The sequence below is a fragment of the Diaporthe batatas genome (genome assembly GCF_019321695.1).
Source record: "Diaporthe batatas strain CRI 302-4 chromosome Unknown Contig00001, whole genome shotgun sequence".
NCBI classification, from domain to species: Eukaryota; Fungi; Ascomycota; class Sordariomycetes; order Diaporthales; family Diaporthaceae; genus Diaporthe; species Diaporthe batatas.
In genome coordinates this window covers 3889828-3910083 of record NW_025408548.1, presented here as the reverse complement: position 1 = coordinate 3910083, position 20256 = coordinate 3889828, and the positions used below count along the sequence as shown (strand labels likewise).

At 60.9% G+C, this 20256-nt stretch overlaps 3 protein-coding genes across 3 annotated transcripts; all 3 read left to right on the top strand.

The window, feature by feature from the left end:
• Positions 1–5504: 5504 nt before the first annotated feature.
• KVR01_000065 (uncharacterized protein) lies at positions 5505–9585 on the top strand (the record flags this gene model as incomplete). The annotated part of the gene is made up of 2 exons (XM_044787521.1): positions 5505–6005; positions 7981–9585. The coding sequence occupies 2 exons, from the start codon at positions 5505–5507 to the stop codon at positions 9583–9585; spliced, it is 2106 nt and encodes a 701-aa protein (XP_044650014.1).
• A 5886-nt stretch (positions 9586–15471) lies between these two features.
• KVR01_000918 (uncharacterized protein) lies at positions 15472–17511 on the top strand. Its single transcript, XM_044786374.1, has 2 exons — positions 15472–16563; positions 16617–17511. The coding sequence occupies exons 1-2, from the start codon at positions 15859–15861 to the stop codon at positions 17424–17426; spliced, it is 1515 nt and encodes a 504-aa protein (XP_044650867.1). The 5' UTR covers positions 15472–15858; the 3' UTR covers positions 17427–17511.
• Positions 17512–18043: 532 nt separating this feature from the next.
• KVR01_001038 (uncharacterized protein) lies at positions 18044–20248 on the top strand. Its single transcript, XM_044792610.1, has 4 exons — positions 18044–18269; positions 18447–18565; positions 18654–18973; positions 19046–20248. The coding sequence occupies exons 2-4, from the start codon at positions 18500–18502 to the stop codon at positions 19911–19913; spliced, it is 1254 nt and encodes a 417-aa protein (XP_044650987.1). The 5' UTR covers positions 18044–18269; positions 18447–18499; the 3' UTR covers positions 19914–20248.
• The last annotated feature ends 8 nt before the right edge of the window (positions 20249–20256 follow it).

Here is a 20256-nt window from a genome sequence, read left to right as displayed (position 1 = left end):
AAAGGAGATATTAGGAGACCAAACTTCTCAATTCAAGTTATTTCTTTTTAATTGATGGACCAGACTTGGACCATATTGCTGGCAGTGGTGCAAGATACCACCAGCCCGGATGGTACCGGCAGGGCAGCTTTAGACGCCACATCCCTGTAAATCCGTGTAAGACGATTGGCTGCTCGTCGCACTCTGCCAAGCCGGGCCCCTGTGCTCCCAAGAAGCGGACAAATGACTTTTGGGCCGGTCCTGGATGAAACCTCAGCTGCCTCCCTACAAGATGAAGCGCATAGTGAGACCAGCAGCTGATCTTCCCCACGCACTCTGCGCAGGATCGGATCTCTGGACAGGCGCAGGTCGCTCCTTGCTTGTGTAATCTCGCCAAAGCGTCTGTGCTGCGACCCCTGGGCCGACTGCGGGCCACCTGTAGCACGCTGTCAATGCATTGGGCAGGCGCTCTGCTCACATGACCGGCGGTTGACGCGGCGTTAGTGACGCGAGCGAGAGGCATTTTCTAGCGCCTTTACGAGACAAGATCCCATCATCCAGGACCCGGGCCGTGAGCGGGGACGCCGTCAGGGCCGCAATCCCAAGGGAATGGGTGGCTGAAATGAAATGGCACGATGGGGGAGAACATCGAGACCCTGCGCTCCATATAAAACCGGGACTATGGGTCCTGCATACCAATAATAGAGCATAAGCCGCACTCTATTGTGTCTGTGTGTTCGCGATTGAAGAGCGGCTTTCGCATGTCCCCCGATCGTATTGTCGGAAAGCTGCTCCGAGTTTGGATCTGGGGGAAGCATTGACATGGGATGAATATCGCATGGTAATTGGGAAGGCGCGGGGGGCTGCCGTCAAAGACTCGAGCCTCCCCCGCTTGATTTCATCCCCCTCTTGTCCACATCAGGCGTCAATCTCCTCGGTCTGCTTACCCTCATCTCCTCATCCGAAGGCGCCTTTCTCGCTCGGCCAAACCCGGGAGGCTGGTTCTGGTTGACGGTATCTTGGACGACCCCGAGAAGCACGTGTGGTGGAAACCAAGCTCAAACCACATCAAAACACTACATGGCCCAGTCTATGAGGGGTCTGAGGTTGATGTTCTGCTCTGATGCGCTGGTCCATCGTAGGGGGGGGGCTCCCGGGTTCGTCAAGTTTGCAAGTGCGTGAAATTTCGATGGGATTGCGATGAGCATGAGGTACCAACTTGCGCATCCAGGCAACACTGACAAGACGTGGGAGCTTGATGACCTCGGGAAAAGTCGGCGGCGCCATCTTCTGGCCTTTAGATGTGATGAATTAGAGCCGGCGGAAGCCCGGTGAAGTCTCGCAGCATCCTGCTGCCACGTGTAACCCTGACAAGATCTGACAGGCGCGGGTATTTTCTGAATGCAACGGGAGGAAACACAGATCAAGAGCAATGCACAATATTAATTACACACTGCACTGGGATATCACCGTGTGTTTCAGAGATGGGTTGAGCCGGACACCTTGTTTTCAAGTCCCACGGCTGTACGAAAGCATCGCGCAAGATTTAAGCTTATTCGTGTGTGGGCACACTCTTGGCCGTCAGCGCCGGCTGAATGCTGAGCTGGAGACGCTACCAAGAAGGTTCAGCCCGACCCTCGACAGGGACAATGTTGCCTCCGGACCGGCAGACCGGATTGCCGCCACCTGGGGAGGCGAGGATTGGCCGATGGCGCCCGCCCAGACTGTGGCTCAACGAGCAATGGCAGGAGGGCGGCGCCGGAATGCTCGAACGCGCCCTGGACGTCGACGGGTCGCGCGGATTGTGACGTGTCACGAGGGCGGTTCTGGTGACCCCGGCGCCACGTCTCAGGTGTGTTGGGCAGGCAAGAGGATTCTCGAGTGAGGTCTGCGGCCTGGGCAGCTGGGGTAGAGCGGTCCTGCAGCCAGGAGCGTAGTAGCCCCGTACAGTACGACATCACACCGCTCCGGCGTGGTAGTGTGGCCAAGAGTCCTGCAGGCGCCTGGGGAGGTCCGAGCTTGTCGGTGTTGGTTGCTGGCGTTGCTGGCGTTGCTGGCGCTGCTGGTGTTGCTGGTGTTCCATCAGCTGAGGAGGACGGAAAAGCATGCGCGACATGGGTTTCTTAATTTCCACCGCCTGCTTTGTGGGTGACGAGTGCTGAAGCGTCACGATACGAGCACATGTGCGACCCCAGAACTCGAGGCTATTTTTCTTCTTTTGACTTTCCCGTCTGCCCTCACCCCTTCTTGGCCCTCCACCCGGGATCTACGACCGGATGAGCGATGCAGCGAAAGCAAGATGGGCTATAGCGCGGGTCTATTGAGCAGCGAGCAGCGAGCAGCGAGCAGCCTGGCAGCGTGGGGCTGCTGTTGGCGGGCATGCGCTGCGACTCGCGTGGCACAAGTACCACGCAGGATGCTGCCTGGTCCTTCTGTGTCAATCATGCTTATTGTCATTATTAGTAATACGGCATGAGGTTACAGAGTAGGTCTACTCAGTAGCCTGCTTGACTAAGGCCTCGGTCACACCTGGGCGGGGCTTGTTTCCAACCCGCAGCGTCCAGGCTCATCGCCCGCTCGGGACCGTAACAAGGCACAATGCAGGAACCAGAGGCTGTTTGCAGGGACGTGGCTGGCTGTCACCACGTGCGCTCCCGAGACGAGAGCATCATTCGAGAACAACCAGTCACATACCTACGCAGCCTAGTGCCCGGACACGTGGATGGTTTCGCCTGATCCGGGGACAGTCGACATGGCCGTGACGGTCCAGCGTGCGTGCCCGCTACGGTACGGGTACAGCACCCTCCCTGACTACCTGACGCTGCCAGCGAGACGCCGGGCCGTCCCAAAGCACAAAACACAGCTGCGGCGTCCGTCTACTGGTGCGGTGCGCAGTATTGCTCGCAGTCCCCCCGGCACGGAGGGGACTTTCTCTTTCGCATGCATGCCGAGAATCAGAGTCAGTCCGCCACCTCGAGTGGATGCTGGGCTGACTTGTTGGATGGCCACGGCAGATACCGTAGCATCAATCTACCCGTATGCACGACTTTTGTTTTTTTCTCCTCGCGAGCCCGCTCGTGACACCCCATCACCTGCCCGCCCAGCACCCAGCACCCAGCACCCAGCAGATTGAGGCTCCATCCAGTCGTTCTTAGCGCACCCGGGTGGGGCCTCACGAGCTAGCCTCGAACACAGATGGCCGGGGTGCCCGCGAGAGCGGTGGTTGCCTGGTTCGCAGGTCCCAATGAACCGAGCAATATCAACGTGCTGGGCCGCGCTGCTGCGTTGCCGGCTCCGCACTGCCAGCGACATGGCCGCATTCTTCCATCAGCGCCATAGAGTTTCCTCTGATCCGCCAGAATGGCACCAGACTTGTTAGTGCACGGTACTGTAGTGCCAACCTTTGCGTCGATCGAGAGATGATGTTGTGCATGGGCGGCTATATCGCCGACATGGGGGGGCTATATGTCCTCGGCGACAGTACATAATCTGTACAGCCTGCGGGTGCACTGACTGGGCAGGCCGGCCGTGCCCAGACCATGGCCGCCTGTCTGCCTGTCTCTTCTTTTCGGTCACAGCAGAAAACACATGTCCACGATGCACGATGCACGATGGCGGCGGGGGTGCGAGGGCGAGGGCGAGGGCGAGGGCGATGGAGAGGGCACGGTGCCGGAATAGGAGCTGTGTACTGTACATACTTGATAGTACGTACGGGACGGACAGTCTAGACGAGATGAGAAACGGTAGATCCGTGCGCCTCGGAAGGGGCTGAAGGGGTGCTTGTGCTGCGGGTGACACAGCAGAGCACAAGTTGTGAAACCGTTGCGCCTGTGCAGCGGCACCACGTTCCTCTGCAGGCCGCCAATGGACAACCTCGCGAGGGTCAAGACGCCAGGACGCCTCCGTGATGTGATGAGAGCCTCTGGGCGTGCCTCAGCTCATTCGCAGGTGGCTGACTGAACTCGAGGGGGGTTCTCTTGTTGTCCCTGTTGTTTTTGTTGCTGTCGTCGTTGTTGTCAGCCGTGGGCCGGGCTGCCCCAGTGCGGCGCCACGCCAAGCACGAGCTCCTGGAGGTTCAGACGACGAGGACGACGACCACGACGACGTCAACCACGACGACGACCACGAGGGCGGCGGGGCAGGAGCAGAGCTGGAGGTGCGCGCTGCCCGGGGTGCCCATGCCCGGCGAAGCTCCAACGGCGGCCGGCAGTGATCAGCAAGCTCTGGCGGTGCTGGGCTGGCTGGCTGGGCTGTCCAGTCGAATGGCTGTGAATCGCAGTCTGCAGGGACAGGATGTTGGGACGAGGCGTGGGCTCGAACAGCTGCGACAGCATCTGAGCGCCGGCTGTTTTCTCTGCGTGTCGCGACTTTTGTTATATACTGCCACAGGCCGCCCCGCCAGTCGACGACCAGCAGCAGAGGGACTCTGGAGTCTGGAGTCTGGACTCTGGACTCTCCCACGGCAAGGCCGGCGCGAGTCTTGTTGTTCTGCTGCTCCCAGGCCGTCGGGACACGACAGGCCCACCTCTTCCCTTTTCCTCCCCTCCAGGACTCACAACAGCAGGAGGCGGTCCCCTTGGATGGATGTCCCTTGCGGGCCCGGGGTCGCAACAAGCCATCACATGCAGCTGCCAGCTCGCAAGGTGGAGCCGGGCAGCCCACCCGAGGGCCTGCAGCTTGGGCAAATTGCAACCCCCAGCCAAATTATCACGGCGCTAGCAGAGAGGAGCGAGGCAAGCCCCCTGCAAGCCCAGTCCGCAGCTAGCGAGATGGGCAGCCAGGGCAGCCAGGGCAGCCAGGGCAGCCAGGGCAGCCAGGGCAGCCAGGGCAGCCTCCCCCTCGAGCCTCCCGAGCCGCCCACGCCCACTGCACGCGCAGCAGCGCAAGGGGTCGAGCGACCAGCCGGCACGGCTATTGCCCAATCTGGGGTTCCAATCGATGCCACTTCGCCCTCCAGCCTCGACTCTCCGACCTCGTTTCCCGGTACCGTCGAGCATGCAGCGTGCCATGAGCCCGGCCTGCCAAAACACGACGACTCCCACCTCCCACCCCTCCCATACCTCCCATCACAGTACCTCCCATACCTCCTCATAACCACCCGCCCCGACCTGCCGCCACCGTCCCCTTCGTCCATCGACAGCGCCGTCTTCCAAGAGGGCCTGACCCGCCTGCACTCCTTCCAGGACCTCGCCAGACTCCGCGAGACCGACACCACCACCACCGCCGCCGCCGCCGCCGCCAGCAGCGACGAGATCTACGGCTTCTGGGACCGCCGGTGGGCCCATCTGGACCTCACAGACGACGAGGGCGGGGACGACCTAGGGGCAGACCTGAGCGCAACCGGCTCCCCTTTATCGAGCTCGCCGTCCACCCCGACCTCGACCTCGACCTCCCCTGACCGTCCCTCGCCCGCAGGACGCCGCCCCTTCCCGCTCGAGGCCTTCTTCGACGCCTCGACAGAGAGCCCCGAGGGCTCTCCGACCCTGCCGCGCCGCCACAACTCCCACCACACCACCTACCGCCCCATGCCGCCAAAGACCATGCCTGAGCTGTCCGGGCTCGGCGACACCAGTGACGCGTCCGCCTTCCTGTCGTCGACGTGGGCGTCGTCCGGCGGGGGGATCCCGACCGACCCTTACCATCACGGCCTCCACGCACACCTGAGGCCTCGCTCGGCACCCAAGAACCTCTCGCGCACGTCGAACCCGTTCACCGGGCTTTGGAACAGGAAAGGGCACCAGCACCAGCACGGGCACCAGCACCAGCACCAGTCGCACCAGGATGACGTCCCTGTGGGGATGCTTGGCGACGCCGGCATGGACTCGGGCGTCTCGTGGAAGCGAATCAGCGACGACGGGACGGCGGTCGAGGCCCACGAGGGCAGGACGACACCGCCGCGGTCTGCTTCCGGGGCGCCAAATGGCTTGAAGGATGCGAAGGAGCCGGCCAACACATCGGAGGGCGGAGGACCGCCACCACTGACGCGCGAGGAATATGAGGCACTACCCCTGGCAATCCAGCGAAAGGTATGTTGGTTGTTTGTGTCCTCCCCGCCCCATCTCCCTTCCTCCCTGCCCGCCCGCACAACGGGGCCCGATCCTTCAGCTGCCGGGTTACGACGGCCCTGGCAACCTGGGTTCGCGCCAGCGCGTCAGCACTTAGCTGGACCCCCGGTTCCGACATTCCAGTGGCCCGCGGCCGGCATTCCGGTCGATTGGTCGGTCACGCAGTCACGTTATTCCCCTGCACACACTCTCCTCTTCCCCCCTCCCTCCCATTTTTTTTTTGTCTCAAGGAGATGTGCACCCAATTGGGAGGCGGCGAAGTCGCGCCGCATGATTGTTTATCAACCTCATCACCCGGGCGGCCCAATGGCACGGCGCAGAGATGCGCTTGGTGCCCTGTCCAATATGCAATGCAGCCACTTCTTGATCCGGCTGCATATTTTCAGGGGCGGCATGGCATACGAGCTTCCAAGTTTCCGGCAAGTGACGGGGAGTTGAAGCACCACGGAGCATGCATCACGGCCATGACACTGCGGAAGTCGGCTGACATCAAACGGCGGGTTGGGCGGTCCTTCGGCGTTTGAGACGGTGCAGGACTAGGGCTTTCAAGGCCTAGCACCCAGCTGCCAGCGACCACTAAGCCTGTGCGCAGACGAGCCGCAGCGTTGGGTCCGGGAGGATGGGGCAAGCGAGGCGGCGGTTTCTGTTGGCTGCTGCAGCCCCGTCACACACACACTCTCTCGCCCATCCGTTGTGGTTGTGGGCCCGGGGCCCTTAGGCAAATGCCCTGGCCCCGGATGCTGGGTGCTGGGCCCTGGGCCCTGGGCCGCAAGGGTCCCGTTGGGTCCCCTGAGCCTCTGAACCTTCCTTCCTTGCCAGTGCTTGTCTGGATTGGGAAGGGATCCAACAGACAGTCCAACTCTGGCATGATCGCCAGTGCTCTTCAATCTGCTTTCCCATTCCAGCGCACCGCGTCAACTCTCGGTTATTTGCCTGGGCCGGCACCTCGTCTGCTCCCCAACCCCGGATTTTCCTCTGGCTTGGGGCGGAGAACGTGCCTCGCTGGTTCCTTTCTGTTTTCTGAATTCTACTTTTCGTTTTCCCCTCTTTCTGTCCGTTATCAGAGCCTGCCCACGAGGTGTGTTTGCTTTCCTCTATATCGTCTTGTTTTACACACCCACCCGCGCCCAATCTCACCCACCCACACCTGCTGCTTCACGAGTTCCTGGTCACAGCCAGGTTCGAGCCGGTCGCCAAGTTGCTGTACATACCCACCACCTGCTGTTCTCCTTCGTTGTTCGCAATTCTGGTTATTATTGTCGTTGTATCGGGGGGAGGGGCGGGTCTGGCTGGTTCATGCACCCATACCTTCAGCTTCCAGGCTGCAGCAATCACGCCTCCATATTTCAGCCGCGAGTCGCGCTCCACTTCCGTCCCCCGCTGCGTGCCTGGCCGGGGCTCCGCAAGTGTGGATGGCGGAATTTGCCAATGCCCTGCCACGCCCCTGCCCTGCATGGCCAGGCGGAGGGTGACGAGGTAGACACGACCTGACGACCCTCGCTCGAGGACCACGGAGCTCGTGTTCTGTCGTCACCGGCTGCCCTCTTGCCCGCGTTGTAGCAACTGCAGGCAGGACCAGAGGCGCTTGGGCTCAGGGCCTCCAGGGCACCCGGGGCATGTCGGGTGCCTGTGTGGAGCACGCATCCCTGCTCCCATGCAGTGCTCCTGCATGCCTCGATAGCCCCGTTCACACTGCGCAAGCGAGGCTCTGACCCGCTGTTCCTGTCCGCTGTCCCCTCCGTTCCTGCTGGACCCACCAGACTTGCACATGCTCGCACGAGTCGTGCCCCCATGCCCCGAAGTCGTCAACAAATCCGGGTGCCTGGTGCCTTTCTTGTTTTCCTTTTTATATTCCTCCTCGCCTCCACATGGTGTTTTTGCCAGCTCTCTGTCCGTGTCACATTTGCCCCAAAGCTAACGTGTACTTCTCGTCCAGTACTTCTCCACGCTGGAACGTCTTCGTTTTGCACAGGAGTCTACCGACGTGGACGACATCTACAACCACTACGACGACATCACAACCCACAAGAGCAAGCGCCGGAGGCACATCTCCAAACGCAGCGCCCCAGATCCCTTCGCAATCCGCGACTCCCCGTCCACGGCCGTGTCAGACTCGTCCTGGTTCTTGAACCACCCAGACAAGGCCAGGAAAACCCAACTGTCCCGCCAGGAGCAGTGTGAACTGGTCAGGCACCTGCGCGCCAGTGTCATCCTGGACGCCGCGGACGAGGCCATCTACAAGCTCCGCCACAAGACTAGCAACCTGAACCTGACGCCCACGCCGGAAATCGACTGCTCCACGAGCACCCTGTCAACCAGGCGTGGGAGCTTTGATTCGCTGACAGAGGCAATGGCCCAGTCCCACGCCGCCGGCCGGGAGGACCCCGCGCGAGAGAGCCTGTACGAGAGCTTCAGGTGGCTGGATGAGGAGGAGGACCTGGACCTCCGCCTCTTCCTGGACGACTACCACGCGAACCTGCGGGAGGAGCTCCCGCATGCGGCCAAGAGCAGGCGGCCGTCCTTCCGGCGCCACCTGTCAATATCCATGCGCCCGTTTGGTCAACCAGCCGTATCCGGCAGCCAGTCAGAGCCGAGGGACAGTGACACGGCACCAAGCTCCCCGCCCAATATTACAACCCTTCCACAACATCAGCAGCAGCCAAGCGGCACACACCATGCCCAACGGTTGTCTCGCACCCTGTCACTCATGAACCCGCGGCAGCAGCACGTGCGGTCAGGATCCCTTACAGGCATAGACCCTGGCGCGGCCCACTACCAAGACCCCGAAGCCCGGCTCAAGCTCCGGGTGTACCTGGCGTCCCCACAAAAGTTCGACGAGGCCATTGAGTTCGGCTTCCCGGCGACAGACTCGGTACAGGCCCCTCCAACCCTGTCGAACCGGCGCTCCATGGTCAGGAAACGTCAGTCGCGGCTGCAGCTGAAGGACGACTCGGCCGACCACATGCGGTCCTTCCTGGACGACGGCGACGACGACGACCTGAGCGACGACGACGATGACGACGACGACGACGCAAGCAGCATCTCAGACCCGGACTCGCCCAGGACCCCCCACATGGGTGGCCTGACGCCTCCCCCCGGCCACCACCGCCCGACAAGGGTCCTGACAGACCCGCTACAGTCAGCCCAGCGGGGCGGCCTGGCGGTGCGGGAGCCCAACGACGCGTACGCGCAGATCCCGGCCAACTCGAGAGAGATGACCCTGCGGATGACCCTGACAAGACCCGATCTGAGGGCCGACGACGAGCAAATCTACGGGTGGCAGGCCGCGCAGCAGGCCGCCTACCTGCCGGCCACCGGGAGGAAGAGCCAGCAGTCCAACACCACGAGGGCAGAGGAGCAGTCGCAACAGAACCCATCGGCGTCACAGCAGCAGGGCCCGAGTTACATGTCCCAGGGCCGGACGCCCAAGGAGAGCATCGAGGCCATCCTGACGGGGACCGACCACTGGAGCCCCGATGTGGCGGCCGGCGGCGACCGGGGGTTCATGAAGAGGATATTCAACCGCGTCAGGAGGGCCTAGTGGACCCTTCGCCTGCGGTGCCCTGGGATGGGGCATGCCTACCCGCAATCTCGGTTTTCGAAAGACCCAAGCCGCTCTTCATAGCGCTGTGCTTCCGTCCTGTTCCGTCGCCTTCGACATCCCGGAAGGCAGGAGCAAGGCCTGCGAGACAGCCTGGCCCCGAATGTATGTGCCACAAACCGGAGGTGGCACACAAACATGCAGTCATTCGTTATCATCATCCCAGAGGCGTTAGCATCATATCTCGGCGAAAGGGGTTTTATTGGGGTCAAATCAAATGGAAATGGAAGAGGCGCTGCTGTTCATCTTGACCTTGTTTCCTATTTCCCTTTGTGTGTTGAGCGAAAGAAGCCTTGCTTTACCGTATTGTATCTGTTATGTAGCTCCCAACTGCAAGACTCAAGTGCTGAGTATTGCCGGCAAACTATCTTATCGATTGCACCATTCTCAGAGGCTGTCTTTCGTAGACGGGTATACCCAGGCATGTGGGTTCAGCTGCGGTGTCTCTCAAATGTGAGACGCACAGAAATCGGGCGTCAATCACACACGGTCATCTGCTTTGTGGGCCAGGTCAAGCTGAAGCCGCGACAGCGTCTCCGACAACCCCCTGGTTGCCTTATTAGCAGACCGCGAATCCCACCGGGCCGCAGCGAGCGCGGCGCATTGCCTTGGCGCTCAAGGCGCATCAAGCTTACGCAAGGTTTCCGAAATTGAAGAGGACAAGAGGGTCAAAGCGTGCAGGAACCCAGGGCTGCCGGTGGAGGGATAGATTCGCCGGCATGGGCCTTTCGCTACCTCGCCCGGCACCGTGACAGCACAACCGCGCATGCAACCACCCAGGACCGAGGCAGCACCTCCGATTCGTCCCCCCGCCTCTCCCCTAGACACCATCACCCCTTCTTCGTGACATCCCATGTCTCTGTCGCTGCCGCGGGCTGGGCCCGGCTACCATCGCATCTGCCGGCGGCTTCGTGCTCCTCCTGACGCCGTCGTGGACCTCGGACTCCTCCAGCCGCTGGCGCCTCATGGCCTCGCGCACCGCGTGCTTCATGTCCCTGACAGCGGCGCCCGCCTGTGCCCGCAATTTCTTGCTGCTCCACCCCCGGCCGAGCCAGAAACGGTACAGCGGCGCGGCTGTCACGGCGCGCGCGGCCGTGTACCGCAGCGCAGAGCCGGCGGCCGCTCGCGCGAACGGGCTGAAGGCTGGGATGATCACCGCCAGGACGGCGCCCAATGAGACGGTGACTGCATTGTCAGGTGCCTTTTCTTTACTGCTTCTTCGTGTTTCTCCCTTTCCTGGGCCTCCTACGTGGTTGGGCCAACTTACACATAATCAGTATCTGCCTCTTGAAGGTGATTGGCCAGAAGGTCTCGATCTCATCTGCTACCGGCCGCGAGTCGTCACCTGCCCCAGGCGACGGGTCTGAGCCCGTAAGCTCTACGGCGTTCATCCCGAAGAGGCTGCTCATGAACGACAGGGGAAGCTGTTGTTTTTGGGAGATTAGATCGCAGGCCACGTGGCGGGGGAGGTGAGGGGCATCAGAGTCTCATACGAATAGGATCGTCATGACGGTAAAGACCATGATCGCCTTGCCCTGGCGCACCGTCTCCTCGCCCTGCTTCATGGCCTCGTAGGCCTGGACCACGCTTGCTTGCTGCTGCTTCAGGCCGAGGAGATCGTTCACCTGAGAGGTGGTCAGCGAATGAACGTGACGGGGAAGGAGCAAGGGAACAGACGTTCTCCGCCGTGCTGAGCGCGCTGGCCTTCAGCCCCTCGAGCTCCTTGATCCTGTCCTCCACCTCGGAGAGAAGATCCAAGCTGCGGGCCCCGAACGACCTCACCTGGTCGTCCACAATGTCTTGGATATCGTCGGATGCAGAGGCAGGCGCCTTCCCATGAGACTTGACGGGCTTGGTTTTGAGCACATCCTCCGCGAACCTGACGAACCGCTTGATCACCTCCTGCTGCTGCCCGACAATGTGAAGCATGATGTCCAGCTCGTCGATTATGTCGCGGATCTCGCGCTGGAGCTCGGCCTCTGGGGTCACGTCGAGAAGGGCAAGCATGATCCTCGGGTCGACCTTGTCTTCAACATCGGACTGGTAGATGCTTGGGTCGACCGTTTCCTCGACGTCGCTCTGGTAGATTGCGGTGAGGCGCTCCGAGAGGCTCCACAGGTGCCTGAAGGCAATGGCCTGTTTGTGAGTCTGGCCCGACGTCAGCGATCGTGCTTGGCCTCCCCCGCATACGCTCCTGCAGGCAATACCTCCCCCTGTTTGGAAGTGAGAGCCGGGCTGGGGCCCAACCTACCACGCGGCCTATGCTTTCGGCGAACATGTCCATAACCTGAGGTCTTTTGTCGGCCGTCCGGGCCCTGTTGAAGAAGGTGTTGAAACACTCGTCCAGGATGATCAGGGCGAGGTCGAAGACGGACCGGACGTGGTTGTCTGGGTTACTGCGGGTCTTGACTCTTGTTCGTATGGACTGGTGTACGCCCGACTCATCTTTGTATGACATCCCATACCTCTGAGGGAAGCATGTAAGGATCGTGTCCTTGTCCAGTACCCACATCCATAACTGGTCGACCATAATCGCGCGCGGTACTTTGCGAATATCTGCATCGCACTGGGCGCATCCAAACGTCTCTTCGAACTCCCCGTGGCGGCTCCATTGCCAAGTCTCTTCCTCTGCCGTGTTGTCCTCCCTGGCGGAACGGGTCAGGCTGTCCGTCGATGACGCCGCAGCCTTGTCACGTGGATGGCCTATGTTAAGAGGGCGGTACTTGTGCGCGAACTCCGCGTTGGTGTGTCGATACACGACCTGGTCGCGGTCTCTGTTTCTTGTCGTGCGGAGCCGCCAGAAATATGCCTGGTCTAGGGTTCGTCGAGGATGGAGTGGAGGATCAGAGAAGAGATCCTTCTCCATGATCCTCTGATCAGGGTATGTCATGATCTGCTCATAAAGTCTTGCGGCCTTGATCAAGACCCTGGCGAGCTTGTTCCTGGGCTGGGGGCAGCCGTACTCATCAACCTTGACCCCCTTGAATATCGTCGTTGGTGACTGGAAGATGCGTCCTAGCCTGCTGCTGCCCGTCTCCGCGTCCTCCATGGACTCTTCTGGCTCCTGGTCACTGGCGTCCTTGAATCCTCTCCTGCGGTCAGCTATTTTCCTAGCCTTCTTGATCTGCTCCCAGAGGATGTCTTCAAGAGCGTGCGGTGTTGGATAGCCTTTGCCGGCTTCCTTGATCCTCCAGAGGGCGTGGTCCCAGTCCAAGGCCGGCTGCTCTTTTTGGCCCGGGGCCCGGTTCGAGATGAACGCTTGCAGTATCTGTGGTATCTCCTGGGCGCATGCCTTCTCCACGAGAGCGTTTTTCAAGGCCAAAATCAGAGTGTCCTCGAAAGCCTCATCCCTAATCCTCTGCCACAGCATGTGTGGCAGACCTGTAGGCATTGTTGTCGAGCCGGCCTTGCGGATTTTCTCCCACAATATCACGGCCAGGGCTTGCAGGATCTTGTCTCTGTCTGTCCCGCGAGTCCTGTAATAGTTCGGCTCCTTGTAACCCGTGGCTGCTGGAACAGGACGTGGCGGGGCTAATTTGCGGAGACCGCTTCGGTCTTCTTTTCGTATGGCCTTCCACATTTGCGCAGTCTCCCTCAGGTCCAGTTCGTGCTCGTCTGCAAGCCGCTCTATCAGGTTTGCCGCCTGATTTCTTCTCCTGTCTGTCTCCCAGTGAAGGAAGGGCATCTGTATGGCAAGTTAAGAAGCAGAACCGAGAATCCCAAAAGGCGAACTCACAAACAGGACGAGGCTGTTCTCCCCTTTGTGGTAGGCATCATCCGGATCTGAGGTCACAGTGAGCATGGCGGCTACTGGTCGCCTCCACACCGTCCTTGCGGACACAACCTACCTGTCGATATCTTCTCGCACATCGGGCGCAAGTGACGGTTGTGGACCATCGAGTGCGGCTCATTACCGTGTTCCTGGCCCCTCCAGCAGTCATCACGCAGGACCAATTTTGTGGATGGGTAGAACTCGTGCCCCGGCTTAGGATAAGGCTCGTCAAAGTAGCTCGCAATTGCTTGCTGGGACCGGGTTAGACTTTTCACCTGCAGATCAGTCTGGCCTGGAAGTCGTTGTTCTCATACCTCGGCCCACTGCGAAGTCTTGTCAGCCTCGCCGTACTGGACCAGAAGAGCTTGTCCTCACGCAAGCAGGCATTTGGGGAGGGGGTCAAGGTATCAGCCCCGTAACTGCCTCAACGTGGTGGCGGTAATGATTTACGCGTCGGTCGACCATTTGCCCTTTTCAGAATACACAATATCGATACCGCTTGGAAGAACGAAAGGGTCCTGGCTCACCTGCATGTTGTTAACAGGAATATGGTAGTATCTCAGCTTCCTCGGGCAAAGCTCGTCCTCCCGGGTCCTCTTGAAAGTCCTCTCCAGCTTCCCCCTGTTCAACTGGCCCCCTTTCAACACCCCGTTCAGGAGGTGAAACATGGAGACCTGTTGGTCGGGGAACCTGCCTTTGAATATCTCATCTCCGACGTCCTCCCAGTCGGGCTCCATAACGTTCCCCATGACCGATGGCGTCTTTGAAGCAGATGTTGTTGGACGCTCGAGCAGGATTAGTTGCGCCTTGATATCTCTCTTGAGCTCGTACGAGGTCATCGGGTCATCCTCAGGAGGGTCCTCCTTGTTCTTCTTGCGTTCGTCGTCAACAATGGTCCTGAGCATCTGCGAGAAGTCGTCGTGTTCCGTCAGGCTCCCCTGGGTCAGGTTCGTGCTACGACGCCGTTCTCTGCTCAGCTGAGGACCTGGTTCCTGGGCTGACGCGGCCACGGCCACGGCGCCTGGGCCCTCGGGCTGACGGGTGGCCTCAGGCGCCCCCGGGGGCAGCATCTGGCGGAAATGGGTTGTGTCGATCCTGAGCTTCTCGACATTGCTGATGTTCTTCTTGTTCTCGTCTCTCCATGCCACGAGACTACGCTGGACCTCTCTCACCAGGCCCCTGAGAGCCGGGGTCCTGCGGAGGACGGATATCCGCTTCAGCTCCGCCTGCAGGCTCAGAGCCGTGACATATCTCATCCCAGGCTGGTACTCACCGGGATCGTTGGAGCCCACGGGTGGTGTCTTTGAGTTGTTCTTCTGGATGGGCTCTGTGTCTTTGCTCTCGAGGGCCTCGGCTTCTGCCCAGATGGCATCCCCGGCATTACCCAACACCTGAAGCCGCCTGTTGATCCCGAGACAGCCGAAGAAATGACATCTCAGGTCGCGGATGTCCTTGAGACCATGTGGCTCAGCCGAGAGACACGAGCTTTGCAGGTCGTTTGTCGACAGCAACTTGTCTAGTGACTCCCGCGCAGCCGTGTAATAGACGGCAGGGTCCTCCTCCTGGGGCGGCCGCAAGGGCTGGGCAAACATGATGTCTCATCAGCGTGGATTGCACCGGATCCATCTGGCAGACAGACATGGACGCACGAGCCGATGCTTGACGTGGGGATCGCATCCCATTTATGGCGGTCCAGCCAGAACCGACGAGGCTGGCACGCGGCCAGGTGGGATCGCTGGAGGATCGCTGTGGGATCGCGGGCATGCAAGCGGCGTCGCGCACTGGATCGAGTCCTCTGCGGCAGAATGCAATGTAACGTGAAGGACAAGCCTATTCCTCCCATGACTTAGCCCCGGACCAGCCCGCAGCCTCGTGCTCTGTTGAAGGTGACCAGCCAGCCTGCCAGCCCAGCGCGGCTCCTCGAAGCAAGGGCTTCCGGACCGGACAGGATCAAGTGATGTGTGACGGCCTTTGCAGGGGCATGCAGCCACACGGTAACATGGCAACACCAATCTCGCCAGCGCTCCTGCATGCCCTCGTGGTATCCAGTTCCTGCACCTCCATCTTTATTCCGGAATGGGTCGCGCAGATGCTGTCAGATGAGATGGATAGGTACCCGTTGGGCAGCAGTACATGCCGGACGGGTGGACCCCTAGGCCGCGCGCGACGCGACGGCGACCCTCTGCATGTCCCGGCAGCATGGCAATCCGTCTTCTCTGGAGGGGTGCGCCGACAAGCCCGAGGGCACATGTGTCAATGTATCAATCCGGGTCTAGCATCCGCGTTGTCTGTTGTCTCTGCCTCCCATCTCCTTCCGCAACAGCTTGTCAGGGTTTAACCCTAGCCGTAGACCCCCTGGCTGGTCTGCCTCCCTATCTTGGCATTGGGTTCAGGGCGGCTCTGGCGGCCTGCCGGGCAGTTGCTGGCCAGGACGATCGTCAATGACGAAGCGTCCCCTGGACTTCACCCTTGCAACAACATTGAGAACGGCGCTGAACTCCAGCAATGGGAGCCCTACCCGGTCTCTACCATTTCGTCGGCCTGCCTCCCTAAGCCGGTCAACCCTCGCCCGTCCGACGATAGCTTTTGCCATGTTCCCCCGTGTCGCGGGCCCTCAACGCCTCGCGTTGGCGGCGGGACTCGTCCTCTTGGTCTGGTTCGCGATCGCGTGGATGTTCCTGCCCTACGACAGCCCCTTGTTCTCCTTCCTGCGACTCACCTCGTCCAAGGTCTCCGGCAGCTTCCGCCCCCCGGACGCCGACGAACGCCTGCTGCTCGAGCTGCCCGGCCAGTATCCCTTCACCGACGAGGAGGTTGCCTACATCGTCAAGACGGGCTATGGCACGCAGGAGCGTGTCCCGGCGCTGCTAGAGGCCTCGGGGGCGCTGAAGCCCGGCGGCGAGTACGGGGACAACATATTGGTCGTCGGCGACTTTGCCACGACACTCGAGTTGAAAGGGAGGACGGTTGCCATACACGACGTGGTTGCGGCGGCGATCGAACACGAGGCTGTCGTCGAGACACAGATCCAAAGCACAGAGAGGCTACAGAAATACCGGGATATGACCCATGCTATAGAGCAGGGCCGAAAGGAAGATGCGGAGCAGTCATCCAAGGCCGCGGGGTGGGAGTTGGATGCTCTCAAGGTACCTGACCCGTCGAATGGCCCCAGGCTCCCCAGCTGACCCGAGCACTGCAGTTCGTACCGAGCCTTGAACTGGCGTGGAAGACCATGCCCGGGAAGAAGTGGTACATCATGCAGGACGACGATACCTTCATCATACGGCCATCGCTCTACCGATTCCTCGAGCACCTCGATGCCTCCAGGGCCATGTATCTCGGCAACGCCATCGGCGACTACAAGACCAGGTTCGCGCACGGGGGGTCGAGCTTCATCCTGTCCTACGAGACCATGAGGGTCCTGTTTGAGGACAACCAGGAGGTGGTCTCGCAGGCTTACGCGGCCTCCGTCGACGAGACGTGGGGCGACAAGCTGATCGCGACGACCCTGAGCAGGGTCGGGGTCTACATCAGCGAGAGGTACGGTCACTTTTTCAACGGCGAGAGGCCGCTGATCACAAAGGCGTCCGCCGACCGGTTCTGCTCGCCGGTCGTTTCATTCCACGGCCTGGCACAGCCGGCGCAGATGAGGGATGTCGGCAAGACGTTTGCCAAGATCGAGAAGCCCGTGTTCTGGAAGGACCTGTGGGGGATATACGGCCAGCCAGACCTGGATGCGCTCGACAAGAATCCAATACGGTCTGGCCAGGACCACGTTGGAAGGCAGGACGACATATCCATGATCAACCACGCTGGCTCGGTTGAAAAGTGCCTGAACTCTTGTGTAAGCCAGCCCAAGAAGTGCCTGGCGTGGGCGTGGGACAAGAAGACGGAGCTGTGCATCGTCAGCCCGTGGGTTGTAGTCGGGGAGGAGAAGCCCGAGGACCGTTACTCGGGGCTCAACGTGGACCAGGTGAGGCAGCTGGTGAGCCAGTGCGGCAAGTACTGAAGCTGGCCTCACACCTGGCCGTCTTGGCTAGTGTCCTCCGCATGCCACCACAGAGCTGGTTTTATCTTGTCACTGGAGGGGTTTGGGGTTTGGGGGGGGGTGGGCCGGGCGGAATGGATCTAGATACCCTGCGCACATGTGTTCTGCCGAGACTTTTTGGGCATGAATTTCTCATATTGGAGGAGGAGGAATCAATAGTAAAAGTGAACAATTCCCAGACACGGGGACGGCCTTGGAAGTCGTCAGGTATGAGACGATACTCAGTGGACCGTGGCACTGCAACCATGGCACCGCCAGGGTCCCAGGCCGGGTTTAAGAAGCGTTAGCCGCGCTTCCCCGACCCAGCACCCTGGGTGTGGCTGTTCGGATGACGAGTGTCTGTCCGGGCTACCCTAGGGTAGTACTGACGTCAGGCGACAGAGGCCTCAAGCTCGGCCGATGTGGCACGCACCACAAGTTCGAGTGGGAGAAGTGCGCCTGGGAGGGCGGAGGGCTGCCTACCCAAGGTACCCAACGCCAGACCTCAACCAAGTTCGCAGGCCATGCATGCTAAAATTACCTGCCGCATGGCCCCGTGAGTCGGGCTGAGCCTGGCCTGGGCAAGGGCGGGTGGGCGGGCGGGCTGGGCTGATGACGGGAGGATTTATTATTTGCCTTCCAAAAAGAGCGTCTTTTTCTTTGACCACGAGTCTCCAGACCACAACATAATCAAAACACACCCCGCTTGGGCTGCCAAACACTTTGAAGCATCAGCATTTGTGAGATTTGGTCGCTACTGTCCCACGCTGCAGCCTGCAGGGCCAAACCCTCACGCTGTCGCAGAATCGCCGCCGCCCGGTGAAGGTACGATGCTGAACCCCACTTACCCACTCCCACACCTGACCTTGTTATTATCGCATGCCGATCTCGCCTAGGAAAGACCCTTCCTGTAGTCCTCAGGGGGTTGTGGGAAGACACCCAGACCTACCTTGCCAACTTGCATACTCGAGTGCTGACACGGTCGCTTACACCGCGGGCCAGACCTTTGCCAGCAGAGACCAACAAGCACCGCCCTGCACACAGAGACACTCAACATGGCCGACTCCGCCCAGCCAAACGCGCAGGCGGCCCAGAGCGGCAGCTGGTCCGCCTTCCTCAAGGTATGTCGTCGCAACGCGGTCCCCCGGGACACGTCCCCTGTCGGCGAGGCACCCAGCACTAACCGTGGTGGGCCCCCGCCGGTCATAGTCGATCGCCTCCTTCAACGGCGACCTGTCCAGCCTCACCGCACCGCCCTTCATCCTGTCCGGCACCAGCCTGACCGAGTTCAGCTCCTACTGGTGTGAGCACCCATCGATATTCGTCGCCCCCGCCAAGGAGGCCGACCCCGAGAAACGGGCCCTGCTGGTGCTCAGGTGGTTCTTGACCACCCTCAAGCAGCAGTACGCCAGCAGGAGCGAGCAGTATGGCAACGAGAAGAAGCCCCTGAACCCCTTCCTCGGGGAGCTGTTCCTCGGCAGGTGGGAGGACGAGGCCGGCACCACGGAGCTCATCAGCGAGCAGGTCAGGTGAGATGGCACGCCGCGTCCCACTGCACTGGCCGCCGACTCGGACTAACCCGCATGCCCCTCCTCGACCAGCCACCACCCGCCCGCCACCGCCTACAGCATCACCAACCTGCCCACCGGCGTCCACCTCGAGGGCTTCAACGCGCAAAAGGCCAGCTTCAGCAAGACCATCAACATCAAGCAGATCGGCCACGCCATCCTCACCGTGCCCGTCCCCGACAAGCAGGGCGAGAAGGAGACCTTCCTCATCTCGCTCCCGAGCCTGCACGTGGAGGGCCTGATCTTTGGCTCGCCCTTTATCGAGCTCGACGGGGCGTCCTACATCACCTCGTCGTCGGGCTACACGGCCAAGATCGACTACAGCGGCAAGGGCTGGCTCTCGGGCAAGAAGAACAGCTTCACGGCGGCCCTCTACCCGACGGGCAAGGAGAAGGACGTGCTGTACAGCGTGACGGGCCAGTGGACCAAGTCGTTCGAGATCCACTCGGGCCCCGCCAAGCACGCGTCCTCGTCCAACCTCGTCGACAGCTACGACGCCGTGGCCGCCAAGTCGACCCCGCTGTCCGTCGCGCCCCTCGAGGCACAGCACCCGCTCGAGTCGAGGCGCGCCTGGCAAAAGGTCGCGGCCGGCATCCTCAAGGGCGACATGGACACCGTCGGCCGCGAGAAGGGCAAGATCGAGACGGCCCAGCGCGAGCTGCGCGCCAAGGAGAAGGCCGAGGGCCGCATGTGGCAGCGCCGCTACTTCACCGTCCGGACCGACCCGGACCCCGTCCTCGCCGAGCTGGCCAAGTACGTCGGCGTCCCCGACCACGGCGACGGCGACAAGACCGGGGGCGTCTGGCGCTTCGACAGCGCAAAGGCGGACAAGGTCAGGGCCGAGCCCCCGCTGGACGACGAGGCCAGCGCGGCCTTTGCGCAGGCGCACCTGGGCCAGTAGGCCCGTGGTGGGGCGAGCATGTGAGGGCTGAGGGACATGTATGTTCTTTCTAGATTAGGCACGAGCACCTGGGGGGTGGCAGACAGCAGCCAATATGGGATCCGATGCTTCGTTGGGAGAACATGAGGGCCTGTCAGGTGAGGGCCCACGACAATACACACAAGTCTAAATTCTGAGGGGGAGGGGGTTCGGGGCTTTATATAGTAGAAGAGCAACAAGGATGTTATTTCTAATGTCATTCCTGTTTCTAGGGACGTTGCACTACACACCAGACCTAGCAGATCACATGGGAAAGAAAAGGAAAAACGGGACCGATTCATCGAGATATCGATTAATGCTTCTT